At 45.0% G+C, this 19563-nt stretch overlaps 1 protein-coding gene across 1 annotated transcript in view; it reads right to left on the reverse strand.

The window, feature by feature from the left end:
* Positions 1-19211: 19211 nt before the first annotated feature.
* Positions 19212-19563, reverse strand: part of LOC144761249 (uncharacterized) — a 140325-nt gene continuing 139973 nt past the window's right edge. The window contains exon 4 of the mRNA XM_078646708.1: positions 19212-19392. Within this exon, the coding sequence (XP_078502834.1) occupies positions 19386-19392 (7 nt within the window). The 3' untranslated portion in view covers positions 19212-19385. The remainder of the gene's footprint in view (positions 19393-19563) is intronic.

Consider the following 19563-nt stretch of genomic DNA (forward strand, 5'->3'; position numbering starts at 1 on the left):
CAGTTCTCTTCCGTGCATAGTTGCCTTGAGATGCCCAGCGGTAGTAGCAGAAATTGGGAGATAGTGAAGATAGAGACAATCGTGGGTGCCTTCGCCATTTTCTATTATGGCTTAGGCCGCCATTGCAGGGACAGGCATTTAGGTCTCTCACCACAATGCGTCCCGGGTCTCATCTGCCATCACGGAGTGTCCCGGGGCTCCTCTGCCTCCACGAAGTGTCCGGAGTCCTTGTCTTTCGGACTATCTGTGTTTCTTTCTGTTTTGGGCGGCATACTCTACTTGTTCCCTGGCTCCGAGGACCTCCGGGAATGGTCTCACTCGGGTGCACTTCCCACACTGTCTCTCGGGTGCACCCCCAGCACTGCTTTCCGGGTCCTTATCATCGCTGGATCTTCCTCTCCGATCTTCTTCCAGGATCTGCGTTTATGCTCGGTGAGTAGACTCAACATGGCTATCATCAGGGGGGGGGCTGCTGTGGACAATCTGGACGGGATTTACACTTTGGTGATCCCGGACCTGGAGCTCATCCCAGCAGCTCCTTCTTTGCGGCCATCTTGTCATTGCCAATGATCCAGCGTGGCTCCCAACAAAACCTCCAAACCATCACTATTCTACCTATGAGCTATTCACACTTTACTTCGACAGTGGGGCCCATAACACCGCGAGTCATTCATACACACAAAATCACCCTGCTCCCAGGATTAGTGAAGACAAGAGGAGAGATGCTTGACTTTAGCGGAGTGTCTTATTTCATTCTAAAAATGTATACACTATATACATCTGCAGTCTATCAATATTATCATGGTTTTATTCATTTAAAGACATTTAAACACCCCAGCATTTGATCAATGGATCAGCTAGTAAAAGTTAACGAATGGACAACAAGACCAGCTTAATTCTCCATTTATTTAATTTTTATTTAGAGACTAGATCTCCTAGCATGACCTTAATTTATTTAGCTTTTATTTCAATAATCAAAAAATCATATAATAGCCTGAAAGAGAAAGTTAAATTTAAACAATCACCTTTATTAACAGAATATTACCAAGATTTTGATGAATGGACATCAGGGTTAGGATAGCGATGTTCCCAAAAACCACCTCTCTATTCTTTCTTGGTGTTCACCTCCCATCCAGACTCCGCACCCATCAAAAGTTAAAGTCAAGAAAAATTTCAATATCTTTGCACCATAGGAAAGTTCGTCAGTCTGACAGCATGTTGTGGTGTGAAAATAAAATCAAAAGCTTTTTTCTTACTTCCATACGTCCTCTTTTATACCCTTTTCCCTAACTTATCTATCTAAGATTTGAAAATTTTAGGGTCCTCATTCACTCTCATTGGTCCTTATAAGGGGTGGATGAGCATAACCTCATCTCCTGATTGGCCATATTTCCGCCATGTCATCGTTATAAACAAAAATAAGGTCTTGATTGTTCCTTAACAGTTTTTTCCACTTGTGTCCTTTAAATTGTCAATTTAGGCTTGTTTCCCATGCTCACAATGCGGACATACAAATTTTTGTCACTCATCAACATCCCCAGGCCACGCTGACCTTGACCCACGCTGTGCAGGCACAGGCTGCTTGCACTTCTCTCGAACACAGTCGCGCATGCGTAGATCACCACAATTTCGGAGTCTCGCAAATTTCGATTTTGGAATAGGCCTCATGGGCCACAATGGGAACTATTATAGAAACAAACACAATTAAACGTTAGATTTCGAAGTATAGCCCTTCTGTTTACCTTCCCCCATTCTAAGGTAACCCGGTTAGTTATTACCTAGTGGTTTTGCAACAATTAGGCATGATTTACTTACCATTCTCCATCACTTCTGCCACAATAAGACATACAGAAAGCATATACACATAGATTTTCATTAGAATATAACATTTGCGTACCAGATTAGTATAATAATTTCACTTAATTAGTAGATTAAGATTCGCAACACAAGCAAATTAGTATCCCAGGTGTATTTGTGTGTGTGCATTCTATTCTATGTTGGTTAATTTCAAAACCACACAATTAATACATATTACTGTTATGGGGACGAGACTTTGGGAGGGGTATACAAAAATGTTTGTTTTCACCCTCGCTCCATCACCAACACTACTACTAGAAAACAACGAAGAAGAACAACTAAAAACAAAGGATCTAACAGAAAAACAAACCAAAAAAACTAGATCCAAAAACACAGGACCCATTATAAATCTAATAACAATGATCAAATTGCACAAGATACAAAACACACACTCCACGCCAAGAACCATAACAAACCAGGAAAATGATCAGGTGCTAAAAAGAAATGCCACGCCACAAATGGACGACAGAGAAAATCCCTGGCTAAGATCTTTCTCCCTCTCAGGCAACGGGAAACTTCTCGAAGTACTGGAGGAAAAAAACATTAATCAGGAATTTGCAAGCATCATTACTATCTCAACAGAGCATACAGCACTAACAAAAGCAGACATGGAATCACCCGATAAGTGGCGCAACCTTAGCTCACCAGTCCAAAACATTGACTGAACTAGGATGGAACCTAAGTGCTCAAGCACAGGAAAAATAAACGCAAAACCAAATGAAAGTTTTCTGACACAACAAAATAAAAGAAGATAAAGAACATCAAGCAAGAGATCCTTGCAGCCAGCCGGACTCTTTATTACACTCCTACATACCTTACAAGCCTCGACAAGGGCATTGGTAATTGAATCAGATAAACTATACATACAAATAGACCTGATGAATATAGTGGCCACACAAATCTCAGGGACCCACACCAAACTAGAAAGGCTCACAAACCGAGTTCAAGCCACTCACTATTTAAAAGAAGCAATATGCCAATGTGGACCAATCACAGACAGGATAAGCTATCTACTGGTAATTCTGGAAGAAATAAGAAGTATTAAAAAAGCGCACTTAGCGACCATTCCAACAACAAATAAAAACAGCCAAGCAAAAGAGGTAAACATTGACATTGAACACCAGAAAATGAAACTACACGAAACTTTTGAGGACGGTACTACAGGGTCAGGGACATCAGACAAACTCGAAGCACCCACAGGAGGAATAACGCGCTTACAGCTACAAACAGCATTGAGTAGGGAACTAATAAAGGAAGACCACACAGTAATAAAAGGAAACACAGATGACCAGAAAACCAAAGGCAATCAAAAAGACAAAAGAAAAGTGACAGGAAAGCAAGGAAAAAAACATGTCAAGAAACAGACCATATCCCATCTTTAAAAAAAAAAAACTCACGTCAGAACCTAGCTCGCCCGATACTCAGGAGGATATCATACTAGATGGTGAAGGTCCAACCAATTGGGACACAGAAGAAACAGAAGTACTAAGCGCACACAGTCCTGCACTACAATTATCGTCAAGAAGTGCTCAGAAAAGTACAGCAATAGATAACACTAATCACGTTCGCAAAGTGGCAACAAAAGAAACAAGATTCACAAAAAACAAAAGGGAACTTAGTAGCGGTGCACAGATCAACCCAAAAATGCCACTTCATAACCGACAAAATAGTGCAAACAGCCACGGAGGTCTATGTAACAGTGCAGGAAATCAGGAACAGACAATGTCTGGTTGCACCATGACAATTATACAAATCGTAATAAAACAGGCGGAGAAGGAAAAAACACGAGAGCCATAACCAGTGCGCCGGCACAATAACTCCCCCAATGAACAGTGTTACGGTAATTGCTCAAGGCAATCAAGAAAAAAACAAAATGGAATACCATCAGGCCTGCCCCAACTCCACCCTGGACAGGAGCCTGCATTCACATAATATGCAAATAATTTAACCTAGCTCATAAGCTCATAAGCTCATAAGCAAATTCCAGGGTTATATTACCAACCAACGAAATACAAACCACTCCAGAAGCTGCACACTTACTGGACTGGTAAAACCCCTCCCCCTAACTGACAAAGACACTCAAAAAATCATCTTTACTCCATAATACACATCACATGGTCGACATGACAATGCTTAATAGGGGGAACATACTAAAACTGACGGCAGAAATACCACGACTAAAACATATAGAATCCACAGACCTCCTATTGGTGGAATTCCTAGCCAACAAGGTCCTCAAAAGTCATGAACATACTTTAACCACATGGCAGTCAGAAGACACAGTACAACTGATACTGAATCATATACAACATTTTGGCACCTGGGGCATAAAACCAACAGGACAACCCAAGAAATGCTATCCTCAGCCCCTAATGGCAAGCGTACAATTAAAAAAAAAAACATTACTCAACATGAAGCTACCGAGGAAAACTCTGGCTTACTCTGTCCTGCAGAATGCCCGAGGAAGTAGCCCCAATACAGCACCTAAGATTAGCTACTCAGACACGAAAAATTATCCCAACAATTCACAGGGGCACTGGCTCGCTACAACATTACATGCACATAAGACGCAGGGAGAAGATAACAACAAAGATAAAGAAAGATCAATTACATTTCCTATCATGGAACATAGTGAGAGTTCAAAAACAGTTAGAAGATGGCATACCACCACAAGACTGGGAAGAATATGACACAATAGCGCTTAAAGAGACATGGGCCTTGGACAATCTGCCATTGGAAGGCTACACTCATTATTTAATAGAAGCAACAAAAACAAGCATTGGAAATGCAATAGGTCTCGCATTAGGAAAGTTTGAGCTATTGGTCTTATAAAATTACATTTTTTTTATTTATGCATTTGTTAAAATAGCTAAATTAATAGCTCTGTCATTTACAATGCCAATAGTTATAACTTTCGCAAATGTGACACCTATAGCATTTGTAATGCAACATGTTTTTTATTTACGTGACTTAGATGTATTAATATTACAAATAACAATGGCTTTTATTTTTTTTTGTTAAATTGTTAAATACTGTATTTAATTTGTAATGGCAATAGCTTAAACTTTTGTAAATAACTTTTGTGAAGATTATATTCAGTGTTTTTTATTGTGACGAAAATCCAAGAACAGAAGTGAAATATTAACATCTTTTTTGTGATTTGTAATAAGGCTTGAAAGCTTGAAAACAGCTTGAAACAGTGTCGCCTGTCGTGAACTGAGGGCTATAACTCACTGTGTAATGCACTATGTAAAGGCGACCACAAAATACAGAAACTGTGAATTGAACTTTACAGGTTTGAAATTTAAATGATTCCTTTCTGAGGCCGTACATAAATAATTCATATGTGGGAAAGAAGGGTGGTGGTTGGTGTGGTGTGCATGTATAATAGAGATTGTTTGGAATGAATACCGGGAACGCAGCAATTAATTTGCACCGGTGGTTTCCAGGGCTCAGTACGGGCACTTTATTCTCAGTGTCGGCGCTAATGACAGTTCACACATGGTGGCGCTGTCTGTTTAATTATAAGATGAGAGCAACAACAGTATTTAATAATTCAAAATACATTGAAAATGGCAATTGAGACTATTCCATGCCATTCGTATTGGGAGTCCTGGAATAGTTTGAATTGTTACACTTGTAACATTGCAATGTGTTGTAGTTGTACTGGTACTTTTATTGGCAGTGCAGGCTGCAGTGGCATCCAAAGAAGGGCCCTGACACTTACTTTTTTTTCAAATATAAATCACGCACTAGTTTCAATAACAATATAGAATTATGCAGAAAAGGAGGCATCTGTGTAAATTTAAGATGATACAGGGGAAGCAGCGAGGAGAGTGCTCTGATTGTGGAAAACAAGCAGCAAGGAGAGAGAGAGAGAGAGAGAGAAAGAGAGGGAGTGGGGGAGAGAGAAAGAGAGAGTGGGAAAGAACGAAAGAGAGAGAGTGGGAGAGAGAGAGAGTGGGAGAAAGAGAGAGAGTGTGAGAGAGAGCCAGTGGGAGAGTGGGAAAGAGAAAAAGAGAGAGAGAGTGGGAGAGAGAGAGTGGGAGAGAGAGAGAGAGAAAGACAGAGTGGGAGAAAGAGAGTGAGAGAGGGAGAGTGGGAGAGAAAGAAAGAGAGAGTTTGGGAGACAGGGAGAGAAAGAGAGGGAGAGAGAGAGAAAGAGAGAGAGTGGGAGAAAGAGAGAGTGGGAGAAAGAGAGAGAGTGAGAGAAAGAGAGACAGTGGGAGGGAGAAAGAGAGAGAGAGTGGGAGAAAGAGAAAGACAGAGAGTGGGAGAAAGAGAGGGAGAGTGGGTCAGAGAGAAAGAAAGAGAGAGGTTGGAAGGGAGAGAAAATGAGAGAGTGGGAGAGAGAGAGAAAGAGAGAGGGTGGGAGGGAGAGATCGAGGAAGAGAGAGTGAGAGAGAGAGAAAGAGAGAGAGTGGGAGAGAGAGAGTGGGAGAAAGAGAGAGAGTGAGAGAGAGAGAGAAAGAGAGAGGGTGGGAGGGAGAGAGCGAGGAAGAGAGAGTGAGAGAGAAAGAGAGAGAGTGGGAGAGAGAGGAAGAGTGAGAGAGATAGAGAAAGAGAGAGAAAGAATGAAAGTAAAATAGAAAGGAGAGAGGAGAGACGCAATGAGGGACAGAGAGAGACAAAGGGACAACGAATTTGCGTGAGATAGAGGTAGAAGAGAGAGAGACAGAGTGAGAGATAGAATAGAGAGTACAGAGGAAGATGTTGTTGCTTCTTTGCGCCTGTCTATCACAAAGCATGGGGCCAGATCAGGCCTCAGGAATGGAGTGGCAGTTTTTGCAGTCTGGATGAAATAGCTACGCCTGCACCCTTTGATCGCTGGTGCACGGGAGTATCAGATCTGAGCTGAGACTTTACTCTGGAATATATTTGTTCATTTTGTCCCGGTTTTTAGATCCCGATCTTTACATTCAGATATAATTACAGCAATATTTCATGCACTTTGTCTCCGCACTTCAAGGATAGCAGTGGTGATTTGATGCATCTGATATTTGATGGCACTTTTTATTCAGATGGTTCCAGGAGACGACGTTGGTATTATGTGTGATTTCTTCTAATTTTGAACAGGGGTCGCATCGCACTAATCCCGGTCTCAGAGATGAGTAGAACCTCAGGCATCTGACCGGTGACAAGATCATTCATGAGTGAACTATCGGTTCTGAGACATAGAACAGAAGGAGAGCCAAGATAGCGCTGTTGGTCAGAGTGCACGGGTGCATTTGAACGGCGCTATGCGCAGGGCATGGCCGTGCCTGTGAAAGATGACAAACAGGTGACAAGTTCATTCATGAGTGAACTATCGGTTCTGAGACAAAGAACAGAAGGAGAGCCAAGATAGCACTGTTGGTCAGAGTGCACGGGTGCATTTGAACGGCGCTATGCGCAGGGCATGGCCGTGCCTGTGAAAGATGACAAACAAGCAGATCATAGATGGAATCGAAGCTGTACCGAGGTGGGGGCTAAAGGAAACCAAAAGAAGTGAACAGTTGCAAAGGGACAACAAATACAGTCAGATGAAGGGCAGGGCGACAAACAAGAAAGGAAACAAGACGGAGGGCATTGCTGTGGGGAGGGGGGGAGGAGAAATGCACACGGCGGGCAGGGGAGGGGGCGGAGCGGGGAGAGCGGCATGAGGGTGTGAAGCAGCCAGGGCCTTTGAAGTGAAGCTAAGCTTCACTTCAAAGGTGTGGGAGGAGTGTGGCTTTGGGAACAGATGGCGATTTGATGATGTGCACGCGCATTTTAGGTCAATGCGCTTGCGCATTGACCTAAAAGCGCACGGGCACAGCACCAAATCGCCACAGTTAGTTAAACTTTGTTTAAATCCTATAGTCTCGCTTCTCTCAATGCGCATGCGCATTGATAGGTCACGAGACCTAAAAACAGAGTGCTATGGCCCCCCTGAAGAAGGAATGACAATTTCAGTTCAGATCTCCAAACTCAAGCCAGCATTTAATCAAACTCTCACAAAGGAGGAATCTGGGATTCAGAACAGTGCTATTGATCAATACATACATGCATCCAAGCACAAACAAAAAAATGCATTACATTTGTTACTATTAACAAAGGTGGCAGATGTAAGAAACATGCAACCTCCCTGGGATATAATCATAACAGGCTACTTCATTTCCAATCTGATTCATACACCGGTCAAAGACGACAAACTAACATCTGACAACGCATACTGGGATGTGCCAACACAATTCCAGTTGGCGACATATCACCCTAATCTCACAGGTCAGGAACTCGTGATTATGCTAGAGTTCCTTGGAATGCAAGGCATTAATGGAAGAAAAATGGGGGACTCCCCCCGAAATTCACATTCCACAGAGAAAATGCACAATCAATACTGGACTACACAATCATCTTTCTATCACTGTTGACGCTCCTAGTTCAGTTCTCAATTAACTTCATGATGCAGGGTGATCACAGCCAACAACACATACATTTCAGGGTACATCCTTGATGGCACAAAACCAATTAGATACTAGATGGTACAACAAATACAACAAAGTTAAAATGCCTGAGGTAGAAAAACACATCCCTACAAGAGTTAAATCACACTATAATGAACCAAGTAATGACCAGTTGTAAAAAAAAAACATCAATCTTATAAGCTCCTGGACAGACTTTACATCCAATCTGACATCACTAAGGTCAGATAGTCAAATCACAGGTAGAAAACTGGGAAGTAAAAATAAGCCACTTCACACAAACTGAAAGCATTAGAACTGGAACTTCAGAAAGCAGTCAGGAATAACAAAGCCACTGACACAGATCAACAAGAATGGGAAAAGGTACGTCAACTTAGAAAGGACGACAAGAAACTACTGAAAAAAGAACAACGGGCAAGGCAAACTGGACCAAACTATTATTTAACGCAAAACAAACCAACACGAGTACTTTCTGGGACCAAGTAAACAACCTGAGTAGGCCAATCAAAATCATGAACAACTCAAATGTACAAAAGGAGGTCAGGGCAGAGTCCCTGGCCAAAATATTTGAAGGAAAGATTCTATTGCAGCCAATGTAACAACAACCTATAGGAACAACGACAATCGCAACAGCAAGGCCACCCAACGATAAAGACTCAGATCAGAAAATGTAAATTGATGACACCATAGATATAATAAAAGAAGAAGTAACGGGGCACAGGGACCGAACAGCATCCCCCAAGCAATCTTCAAAGGAGGAACACAAATTCTGGGGGACATATCTCACAAACCTATTCAACTAAGTAAAACTACTAGGCAGCATTCCACCTAGCTTGCAAAGTTCCATAATAAACCCAATTCACAAAGGGGGTGACCAAACAAACCCAATAAACTACCGTCTCATTGCACTACTCTATGTTGAAGCTATACCCTATGCATCGAAGATTCTGGCAGAGTTTACAGAGTGGTCGGAGAAGCAGAACTTGATCCCATCCAACTAAACCAGATTCAGGAAAGGAACTGGTACTACGATGAACATATTAGCAGTGTCACAAATAGCTGACAAATGTAAAAGGGAAAGAAAAAGATTACAACTATGCTTTAAGGCAGCCTTTGACACAGGCTTGAAACAAGGATGTGTGCTGGCACCCCACCTATTCAATTTGTTCATGAGTGACCTAGCACATAGGTTGAATCGGCCCAACACTCACCCTCCCTCCGTCTTGGGGCGTTATCCCTGTTGCACCTCCCATATGCTGCGATGTGGTTCTAATGAGCATAACACAGGTCGGCCCCCAGAGGGCACTAATAGAAATGCAGGACATTGTAAGAAAGAACAAACTGGAAATCAATATATGCAAGTCAAAAACCATGCTGATCCAAAACAGACCGAGCTGTAAACTCACAATCTGGTTGAATGGCAAGATGCTGGAGGAAGTTTCAAGCTACAAATATCTAGGAGTCTACCTAGATAACAGATTTAACCAACAAGCTCAGAAGAATTACATGAAAAAAAGGGCTGGTGTGTTAACTTTTGCCTTCAGCATTCTAGCAAAAAAATTGGAATGGCCATCTTTTAAACCTGCTAGCAGTGATGGCAGCAAGGCTCCTGCCAACACTATACGGAGGTAGTGTCACTCAACATGGGAAAGACTCCACACTTTTGAATAAATTGCTTGTTTAGATCTATAAACAAACTTTATAGGTGTTAAAAACAGCCTCTCCAGCACAAGTGCGGCTGGAATTTAGATTAATCAACCAATCATTAGGAAGGATGTATTCAACAGTGAAAAGCTGGTACAAAATATAACTCAATCGAGAAAACTCACAAATCAGTAAAGCACTTTGAAAAAATGTTGAAACAGATAAAAAAAATCCTCATAAAACAAATATCTACACAAAGCCCTCCAAACCACCCTGTGGGATAAAAACCTGTCTTTTTCAGCCTTCAGACAAACCACCAACAAAATGGCCTGATTTATGTCGCTGGTAGAAGACAAAAATGGTTGTATGGGGCCCATAGAATCCCTCAAGCATTGAATACGGAAACATTCCACACCTACGAATATTCTAAGTTGGAACACTACATATGTCTCCCCAACACATGCCATTACATCGTCTGCCTTTACAACGCAGTTGTAATAACGTAAGTGTTGTTACAACATGTTACATTACAACGCAAACTTTAACCACGCATACACACCTTTACAACACATGCCTTTATAAAAAATGTTGTTGTAAAAGCATGTTTTGTGAAAGCATATGTGTGGTTAAAGTTGTGATTGAAAATGTCAGTATTTTACAGGTAAATGTAAACGCTATGTATGTATACATTACCGTTTTTTATTTATAAATACATGTAAAACAAAAATAATGTACTTACTTTTATATATGTTTTTATATATTCCACACACAATGATGTCTGTTGAAATATAGAAAACCATATATATAAATCCAACAACACCTCAACCCCAACCCACCCTAAAATTACCCATGCCACCCCTAAACCCCTACCCACCCTAAACCCTAAAACTACCCTTGTCACCCCAAAATCCCTACCCACCCTAAAACTACCCTTGCCACCCCAAAATCCCTACCCACTCGAAACCCTAAAACCACTCATGCCACCCCAAAACATATACCCACCCTAAACCCTAAAATTACACTTGCTACCCCAAAACCTATACTCACCCCAAAACCCATAGCTAGCCGAAACCCTAAAATTCCCTTGCCACCCCAAAGCCCATAGCCACCCTAAACCATAAAATTGACCATGCCACCCCAAAACCTCTACCCACTGTAACCATAAAATTACCCATGCCACACCAAAACCCTTACCCACTCTAAAACCTAAAATGTCCCATGCCACCCCAAAACCCATAGCCACGTAAAACCTAATATTACCCTTGCCACCTCAAAACCCATACCCACTCTAAACAATAAAATTACTCTTGCCACCCCAAAACCCATAGCCACTCTAAACCTTAAAAATATCCTTGCCACCCCAAAACCCATAGCCACCCTAAATCCTAAAATTACCCATGCCATCCAAAGCCCATACCCACCCTAAACCCTAAAATTACCCTTGCCACTCCAAAACCCATATCCACACTAAACCCTAAAATTTCCCATGCCACCCCATAACCCATACTCACCCTTAACCTTATAATTACCCACACCACACCAAAACCCATACTTACCTAATACTTACATTTGAAAAGCATATCCATTTACCATTCATGCCTTTACAGCTGTCAAAATAACATAGATTTAGTTGTATCTGTGTTAAGTGCAGTCAATGAGGACAACAGTTTACATGTAAATTTATCAAAATTAATGCAAATCTATGGGTAAATGTTAAACTGATAAAAAAAAAATGAGTATCTCCTTGGTGATTTTCAATGGTGAGGTTTTGGTGCATCGCAAAATATCCCTGGATAGCACATGGTCATAAGGGGTAATTTATCTTAAACTTAATCTGTTTTCTGGAGCAACACATTTTCCAGGGCATGGGTCCCAAGAAGAATAATGCTACGTGCGAAACGTTTTTGCACGGTCTAACATGTCGCATGATGACCATATGAGAAGTTTGGATGCTCTGTGCAGCTTCGCTTTAGCTGCTGTCTTTTTCAGCTTTTACTGACCTTTGTCCTCCTCAGTTGGTGTGGTCGGCTGGGTGAAAATCAGGGTTCCACAGCTTCTATGCATCTTGCATACTCAGAGTGAGACATTTGTGAGTGTTTAAAAGGGACATCATTTACGTCAATTCACCAAGAAACAAAGCTTAGACAAGAGGATCAAAGAAAATGTTAAGGGGTTTCAAATTAATTGACCTCGATGCGTTTCGGAAGATGATGAAACAGTGTCTTCACCAGATCGATGCAGTCACTTTACCCCGGAAGTAACGTTTTTTAATAGGTTCGTTCAGAGTTATTCTTTACCATCCAGTGGTGGTAAATGCTAGTCGAGATCTTTTACAAAAGTGGTTTTGCATACCTGGTCTTCTCAACTACAGGCAGTAACCTCGTGGCACAGTTATTTCACTCAGCAGTCCAACTGTCAGTCAAAGACAAAAATGCACCAATATTTGTCTTCGCTTCATAAGTGTCTTTCATTATCGAGATATGAAAAGCAAAAAGAAGGCCCAAGGCCTACAGAGCGCTTTACATAGTTTTAATGGAAAACAAATAGAAGCAGAAATTATAGGGTGAACAAAGAATAGGTTACAATTCAGAATATCAAAGTGGATTTGCATCTAGCACAACATCAGCAATAAACCACAAATGAAAGTAAAATAAACCTAACTATAAAACAAAATAAAAATAATAATAAAGTACATCATTCAAGGGCGGTCAAGGCTTAAGTGTACAGGAGTAAAAGCAGAATCACGGTTACAGAATGTGGAGAGAATGTAGTGTGGACCACATGGGGGTAGTTCAGATTCAACTATGGATTATTGGTGTATGTTGCGCATTAGACATAACAGAAGGTAACCGGCCACATTAGTCTGTATCATAACTATTGGCCTCACACAGAACTCCAGGTACTTAGACCATCTAACAGGAAGTATGGCACGAAGGAACAAGCTTCCTCATCTTGACTCAGGGAGCCTTTAATTGCAAATGTAGCCAAGCACCTTATAGTGGAATGCAGAGGCCTCTCTATCTGTGCATTTTTCACAGTCTACACCAGGCTAAGAGCACACTTTTAGTAAACTGATCTAAACCAAATGTTACACCTATCTCTGCTTAGAGTTGTCTTCAGGCAAACACCATTTCATGTGTGGGTTTCAGACATTCCACGATGAAGGAATGTTCAGAGCTTTTTAGGTCTCGCCAGGCGTGCAGCGCATGCGCTGCACCGTCTGGCGAGACCTAAAGTAAGAGAGGAGATTTCAGAAGGGGACTTGAAGCTCCGTCCATCATTTTCATTGGGTCGCATCAGCGTTTATGCTAAACGCTGGCTTCCCATTGAAAAGGATGCTTTTGGGCCACTGCCCTTTCTCCCTTTTGGAAGGCCCATCCGGACTGGGTCGTCTGATTCACGGCTGTCGTGACGCACTTTCTTATTTTTAGGGGGGGGGGCATATGTTTCTAATTAGCTTGGCCTTAGCACGGCCATGCTAATTAGAAACAGATGGCCCCTCCTAAAGATAAGAAAGTCTGCAGGCACTACCCTGCACAGCCAGTGTGAGCGAGCAAGCCCGCATGGCTCTCCAGTCACCCATTGGAGGAGAGGGGGAGGGGGCATCGCAGGGCAAATTAGCATCATGGCCTGATTGTATGTATGGAATTCTACCTATACAAAGCCTTTAGCTTTATTCTAGCTATTTTCCATCGCTGTTTGCCTCTTGTCTTCCTTTCTCCTTTCCCTGAAATAAGTCTACATCCTCCGTCCCCACTCCATTCTTTGCCCCGTAGCCTTCCCGTCGCAGCCCTTTGCGTGCTCGCCGCGCGCTCCACTCTCAATATCTTCCAAACCTCACAGGCACTAAGCAGAGGAGGGGAATTTATGGCTGTGTCACAGGTCCATTTACCCTAATGGGTTCCCGGGCTCAAGTGACTCGTAATGACAGTTTCCAAATCACACTCCTGCCGGCACAAGCTAGCACAGGAAAGTTATGACACAAGCAATCTGTTCGCTTTCCTGCCCACTGACAGCAATTTGCCATCCGAGTTCCCACTTCTGTACATTTATGATTATCCCTGTCTCTGGGGCGGCAGTGGCCCTGCGCTCTTTATCCTCCTCAGAAAGGACGGGTTCTTGACATAGGGAGGGATCTGCGGCACGCAGCAGGTAAGTGCATCCGCCTGGCCAGTGAACCGCAGAGTCTGGCTGTAGTGCCCCAGGGGGCTGACGTCACTGAGACTGCTCACGCCACCAGCATCCCTGCATTCCTTTCATACCACTGGCTTTATGGAAATTCTTTCTACCGCACACTCGTAATGCAATAGCTGTGTCGCATGTTCACGAGGAGGGTGGTGGGTGAGCAGGATCAGGGGAGGGCCCACGGGGACCTAAATGAAGGCAGGTGGAATGTTAGACAGCCCGGTGTTGCACTGAGTGAGCTAATATGACTGTTCAAGGTGGGTTTCAGGAACTTTCCATTCACGCTTTTTAAATAAGGTTAAACAATGCATTTAATGCACAACTAATTAAATAAATGTGTTGGCTACACCTGGAGCAATGTGTTTTACAAACATGCAGCTTGGAAGAGCTTATGGGATATTCCAGCATTATGTATACAGTGGCATTGCTTTCTTTCTGCAGAAATCCTATCAAACCATACACCTATGACTGCTCGAACAGCCAGGTCTTCAGTTGTTTCCTGAAGGCGAGGTGATCCTGGGTCAGCCGTAGGTGGGTGGGGAGGGAGTTCCATGTCTTGGCCGCCAGGTAGGAGAAGAATCTTCCTCCGGCGGTGGATCTGCAAATTCGTGGGACGGTGGCAAGGGCGAGGCTGGCGGATCGGAGCTGGCGAGTGGGTGTGTAGAATGCGAGGCGGCTGTTGAGGTATTTGGGGCCCATGTCGTGGAGAGCCTTGTGTGCGTGGGTGAGGAGTCTGAATATGATCCTCTTGTTGACGGGGAGCCAGTGCAGGTCTTTCAGATGGGCAGAGATGTGGCTGTGATGAGGGATGTCCAGGATAAGTCGTGCAGAAGCGTTCTGTATGCGCTGGAGTCTTTTCTGGAGTTTGGCTGTGGTTCCAGTGTAGAGGGTGTTCCCGTAGTCCAGTCGGCTGGTGACGAGGGCCTGGGTGACCGTCTTCCTGGTTTCGGTGGGGATCCACCGGAAGATCTTTTGGAGCATGTGCAGGGTGTTAAAGCAGGATGACGAGACAGTGTTGACTTGCTTGGACATCGTGAGGGAGGAGTACAGGATGAAGCCCAGGTTGCGAGCATAGTCCATTGGCTTGGGGGCGGTGCCCAGGGCAGGGGGCCACCATGAGTCATCCCAGGCAGAGGGAGATGGTCCCAGGATTAGGACTTCCGTCTTGTCTGAGTTCAGTTTCAGACGGCTGAGCTTCATCCATTCCGCAATGTCCTTCATTCCTTCCTGGAGGCTAGCTCTGGCGGTGGCGGGGTCGTTGGAGAGGAAGAGGATCAGCTGAGTGTCGTCGGCGTAGGAGATGATGTTTAGGTTGTGTTGGCGTGCGATGGCTGCAAGGGGGCTCATGTAGACGTTGAAGAGGGTGGGGCTGAGCGAGGATCCTTGCGGAAAGCCGCAGATGACTTCGGTGGCTGCGGAACGGGGGGAGGCGGATTCTCTGGGTTCTTCCGGCGAGGAACGAGATGATCCACTCCAAGGCTGTTCCTTGGATTCCGGTGTTGCTGAGGCGTTGTATCAGGGTGCGGTGACATACGGTGTCGAAGGCTGCTGAGAGGTCCAGGAGGATGAGTGCAGCTGTTTCCCCGTTGTCGAGCAGGGACCTGATGTTATCGGTAGCTGCGATGAGGGTGGTCTCAGTGCTGTGGTTTGCTCGGAATCCGGACTGCGAGGGGTCGAGGGATCCGTTTGTCTCAAAGAAGGTGGAGAGTTGTTTGTTGACGGTCTTCTCGATGACTTTGGCAGGAAAAGGGAGGAGCGAGATGGGGCGGAAGTTCTTGAGGTCCGTGGGGTCCGCGGTGGGTTTCTTCAAGAGGGTGCTGAGCTCGGCATGTTTCCAGCTGTCCGGGAAGGTGGCGGATGCGAAGGAGCTGTTAATGATGTCCTGGAGTTGGGGTGCGATGATGGAGTCGGCTTTGTTGAAGATGTGGTGTGGAATGGGGTCGGTGGGGGAGCCGCAGTGGATGGTGTTCATCGTGCGGGTAGTGTCTTCGGTGCTGATCGGTGTCCAGTTGCAGAGGGTGGTGGTGGGGGCGCTGGTTCGGTGGGTGGGTGCGTGGTCTGTGCGCCGAAGCTGTTTGTATGACGGCGATCTTGCGGTGAAAGAACGAGGCGAGTGAGTCGCAGAGGTCTTGCGAGGGTGTGATGTCGTTGTTGCAGGCGCTGGGGTTGGAGAGCTCTTTAACGATGTTGAAGAATTCCATGCTGTTGTGGGTGTTGTTGTCCAGACGTTCTTTGAATGTTGTCCTTTGGTGGTGCGGATCAGCTGGTGGTGTTTGCGGGTGGCGTTCTTGAGGGCTGTAATGGTCTCCGTTGTCTGGTCGTGGCGCCAGGCTTTCTCGAGGGTGCGGCAGGTTTTCTTGGAGTTTTTGAGGTCGTTGGTGAACCACAAGGCTTTCTTGCTGCCGGGTCTGTTGGGAGGGTTCTTCAGTGGCGCGAGGTCATCGGCGCAGTTGGTGAGCCACTACGTGAGGTTGCGGGCTGCTTCATTGGGGTCCCTCGTGTTGGTGGGAGGGTTCTGGCTGAGGGAGGTGGTGAGTTGGTCGGCGGTGATCTTGCTCCAGCTTCTGCGGGGAACCTATTGCGGGTGGTGGTGGGTCGTGGTTCTCCTGAAGTTGAAGTGGACGCAGCTGTGATCTGTCCAGTGTAGTCCGGTGGAGTGGCTGAAGGAGATGTGCTTGCTGGAGGAGAAGATGGGGTCTAGCGTGTGACCGGCGTAGTGGGTGGGGGTGTTCACCAGTTGCTTGAGTCCGAGGTTGGCGAGGTTGTCCAGAAGGGCGGCGGTGTTGCTGTCATTGTTGTTCTCCAGGTGGAAGTTGAGGTCTCCTAGGAGGACGTAGTCTGAGGAGGTAAGGGCGTGCTGGCTGATGAAGTCTGCGATGGCTTAGCTGAATTGTGTGCATGGTCCCGGGGGTCTGTAGATGAGAGTGCCTCTGAGGGTGGTCTTGGGGTCGGTGTGTATCTGAAAGTGGAGGTGCTCGGCGGCGGTGAGGGTGTCGTCAGAGTTGGTCGTGATTTGGATGGTGTTTTTGTGGACGATGGCGATGCCTCCTCCGGTTTAGTTGACGTGGTCCCCTCCGGGTGATCTTGTAGCCCTCCGGGATGGCTATGGCGATGTCGGGGGCCTATGGTGCCCATAAATGTTGTTCCAGCTCAGCAAAGGATAAACAGGTGATGATGAAAGGATAGCAGTGAAGGGAGGAATCAGCTGCCAATTTCCGGGCGAAGTAGAGCACCTCTGAGGCAGAATGCAGAACCTCAGACAACAGTGTCCACGGATATAGCCTTTGGTGAGTTAGGGAGCTTGACAGTGGTCACAGTGTATACACAGAAAGACAGGGTGGACTGGGAGGCAGGGGTGAGTGCTGGAGTGTACAGCATAGTGCAGTGTGCAGAAAAGGATGTTTGGGGAGGATAGCAGAGTAGCTCCTGTGTGGGTGTGTTAAGAAAGTAAAACAAGCATTGGCATAGCCAATAGGTCTCGCCTTTGGGACTTTATAAGCGTATAGCCATGCAAGTTGATGTTGTTGTGCCAATGATATTCTGCTGCATAACTAAAAACATGAAAGTTCCCAAAAGCGAGACCTATTGGCTATGCCAATGCTCTCTGCCCCGCCCCCCCACACTCTTTTTTTACTTTAATAAGCATGGCGCTGTCTTCCCGGACACAGCGCTATGCAATGCAATAGGTTTTGCTTTTGGTATTGTAAATAACAATGCCTTTTAATTTTTTTAAAGGCATTGCCATTTACAATGTCAATAGCTCAAAATTATGTCATTGCGAGACCTATTCCAATGCAAATGCTTGTTTTCACTTTCACTGGGTTTGAGCGAAATCCGACGAGGAGAGGCTGAGCTGCAGGGGCAGACAGGCAATGTATTCCAGCGGGCATTTTCTCAGTGGCTGGAGGCCGTGTTAATGGCAGTAGGCACGGGGAGGGGGAGAGGGGCAAGGAGAGAGAAAGTGATCAGAGACGGAGAAGAGATGAGCGAAAGAGAGATAGTCACAAACTGCGAGTTGCTAAATTCAATGCTCAAACACAACCATTCCCCAAATAGCGACTCGCAATGTAAAATTGTGATGATGCTAATTACGAAACGCTAAACACTCGGAGATAACGTACTTGGTTGAAAACATGCATTTTGCATGCACAATTAGCACAATTAGTGCACACGGCTGAAAACATTGAAAAAAAAACTTCCTGGTAGAGCAGAAGAACCCCAAACCAGGAAGTTGTCTCATTAGAGATTCCTGAACAAAATTAAAAGCACATGGCAAGGTGCAGCAGCTCAGTATAACGCCGAAAGCCAAACAGAGAACAGCAAAGCAAGATGTCCAGCCAGTCAAGTGAGAAAGGAGGCAAAAAGAGGCTGCGCAAACTAAAGTTTTCAGAGAGGGAACTGGACATTATTGTAGAAGAATGCTGCAACAACCATGAGCAGCAGTTTGGTAGGACTTCGCATACTGTACCAGAAACCGACAAAAGGAAAATATGGTGTGACATGCAGCTGTGCGTAAATGCCCTTGGTGTGGCCGACCGGTCACTTGAGGACATAAAGAAGAGGAGGTACGACCTGCGCTCCAGGAGAAGGTGGCTGCACAGCTGCCTGATGCACAAAGAACAGGAGGTGGCCAATCCAGTCTCCAGTCTCCTGGAAGGCTCAGCAGCAGAGGCAGTGGTGAAAGCCACCCTTGAGAGAGAGGCAGTAGTGGGATTTGGAAGCCACAACACATCTCAACCTCCTCTACCACCAGGTAAGTGAGAAATGAATGCCATATTATGTCACACTCAGGCCAGCTCCCCACATGCATGCCCCACACACAGACCCAACTGCAACTACATGCTCCATCTACACAATACAAAACTCACAGTTGGTGCCTCATGAAGAATGCAGTATGTGACACAAACATTGCAGTTAGGGACTGACATGAGTTGTGAAAAGAGTACCACCACAGAGCTAGTGACTCAGAACATTTCCGTTTATTTTCCCTTTTGTAACATAGATACACCTCTGGGAGGAGAGCCAAGGGGAAATGTGACTGCTACAGAGCAGTAGCAGGTCAAGTTGGATGAGTGGGGAGTGCTCCAGCGCTTGACACAACAGCCTCACAGCAGCAATCAACATCCCATTGCACTCTGGGCACAAGGGTCCGGGTACATCAGGAAAGCAGCTTCAAGCTCTTATGCACACTCCCACCCACACCAGAGCAGTCAGTCAGTCAGCGTTTCGTGGCCTTGAGGATTCTATCTTGAAGGTTCAGCACCTGCAACAGAAACAGATCAGGGTGATCAATACGAAGTTGAGCAAGGGATTCACCAACACCACATAATGAATGGTTGACAATCAGGCACGCATTGAGGTCAAATTTGACTGGAGCAATTATGCAGCTGTGCACAGAGCTGAAAGAGGAAAGTGTCTCACACAGGAGAATGGA

Source organism: Lissotriton helveticus, chromosome 6 (assembly GCF_964261635.1).
Source record: "Lissotriton helveticus chromosome 6, aLisHel1.1, whole genome shotgun sequence".
NCBI classification, from domain to species: Eukaryota; Metazoa; Chordata; class Amphibia; order Caudata; family Salamandridae; genus Lissotriton; species Lissotriton helveticus.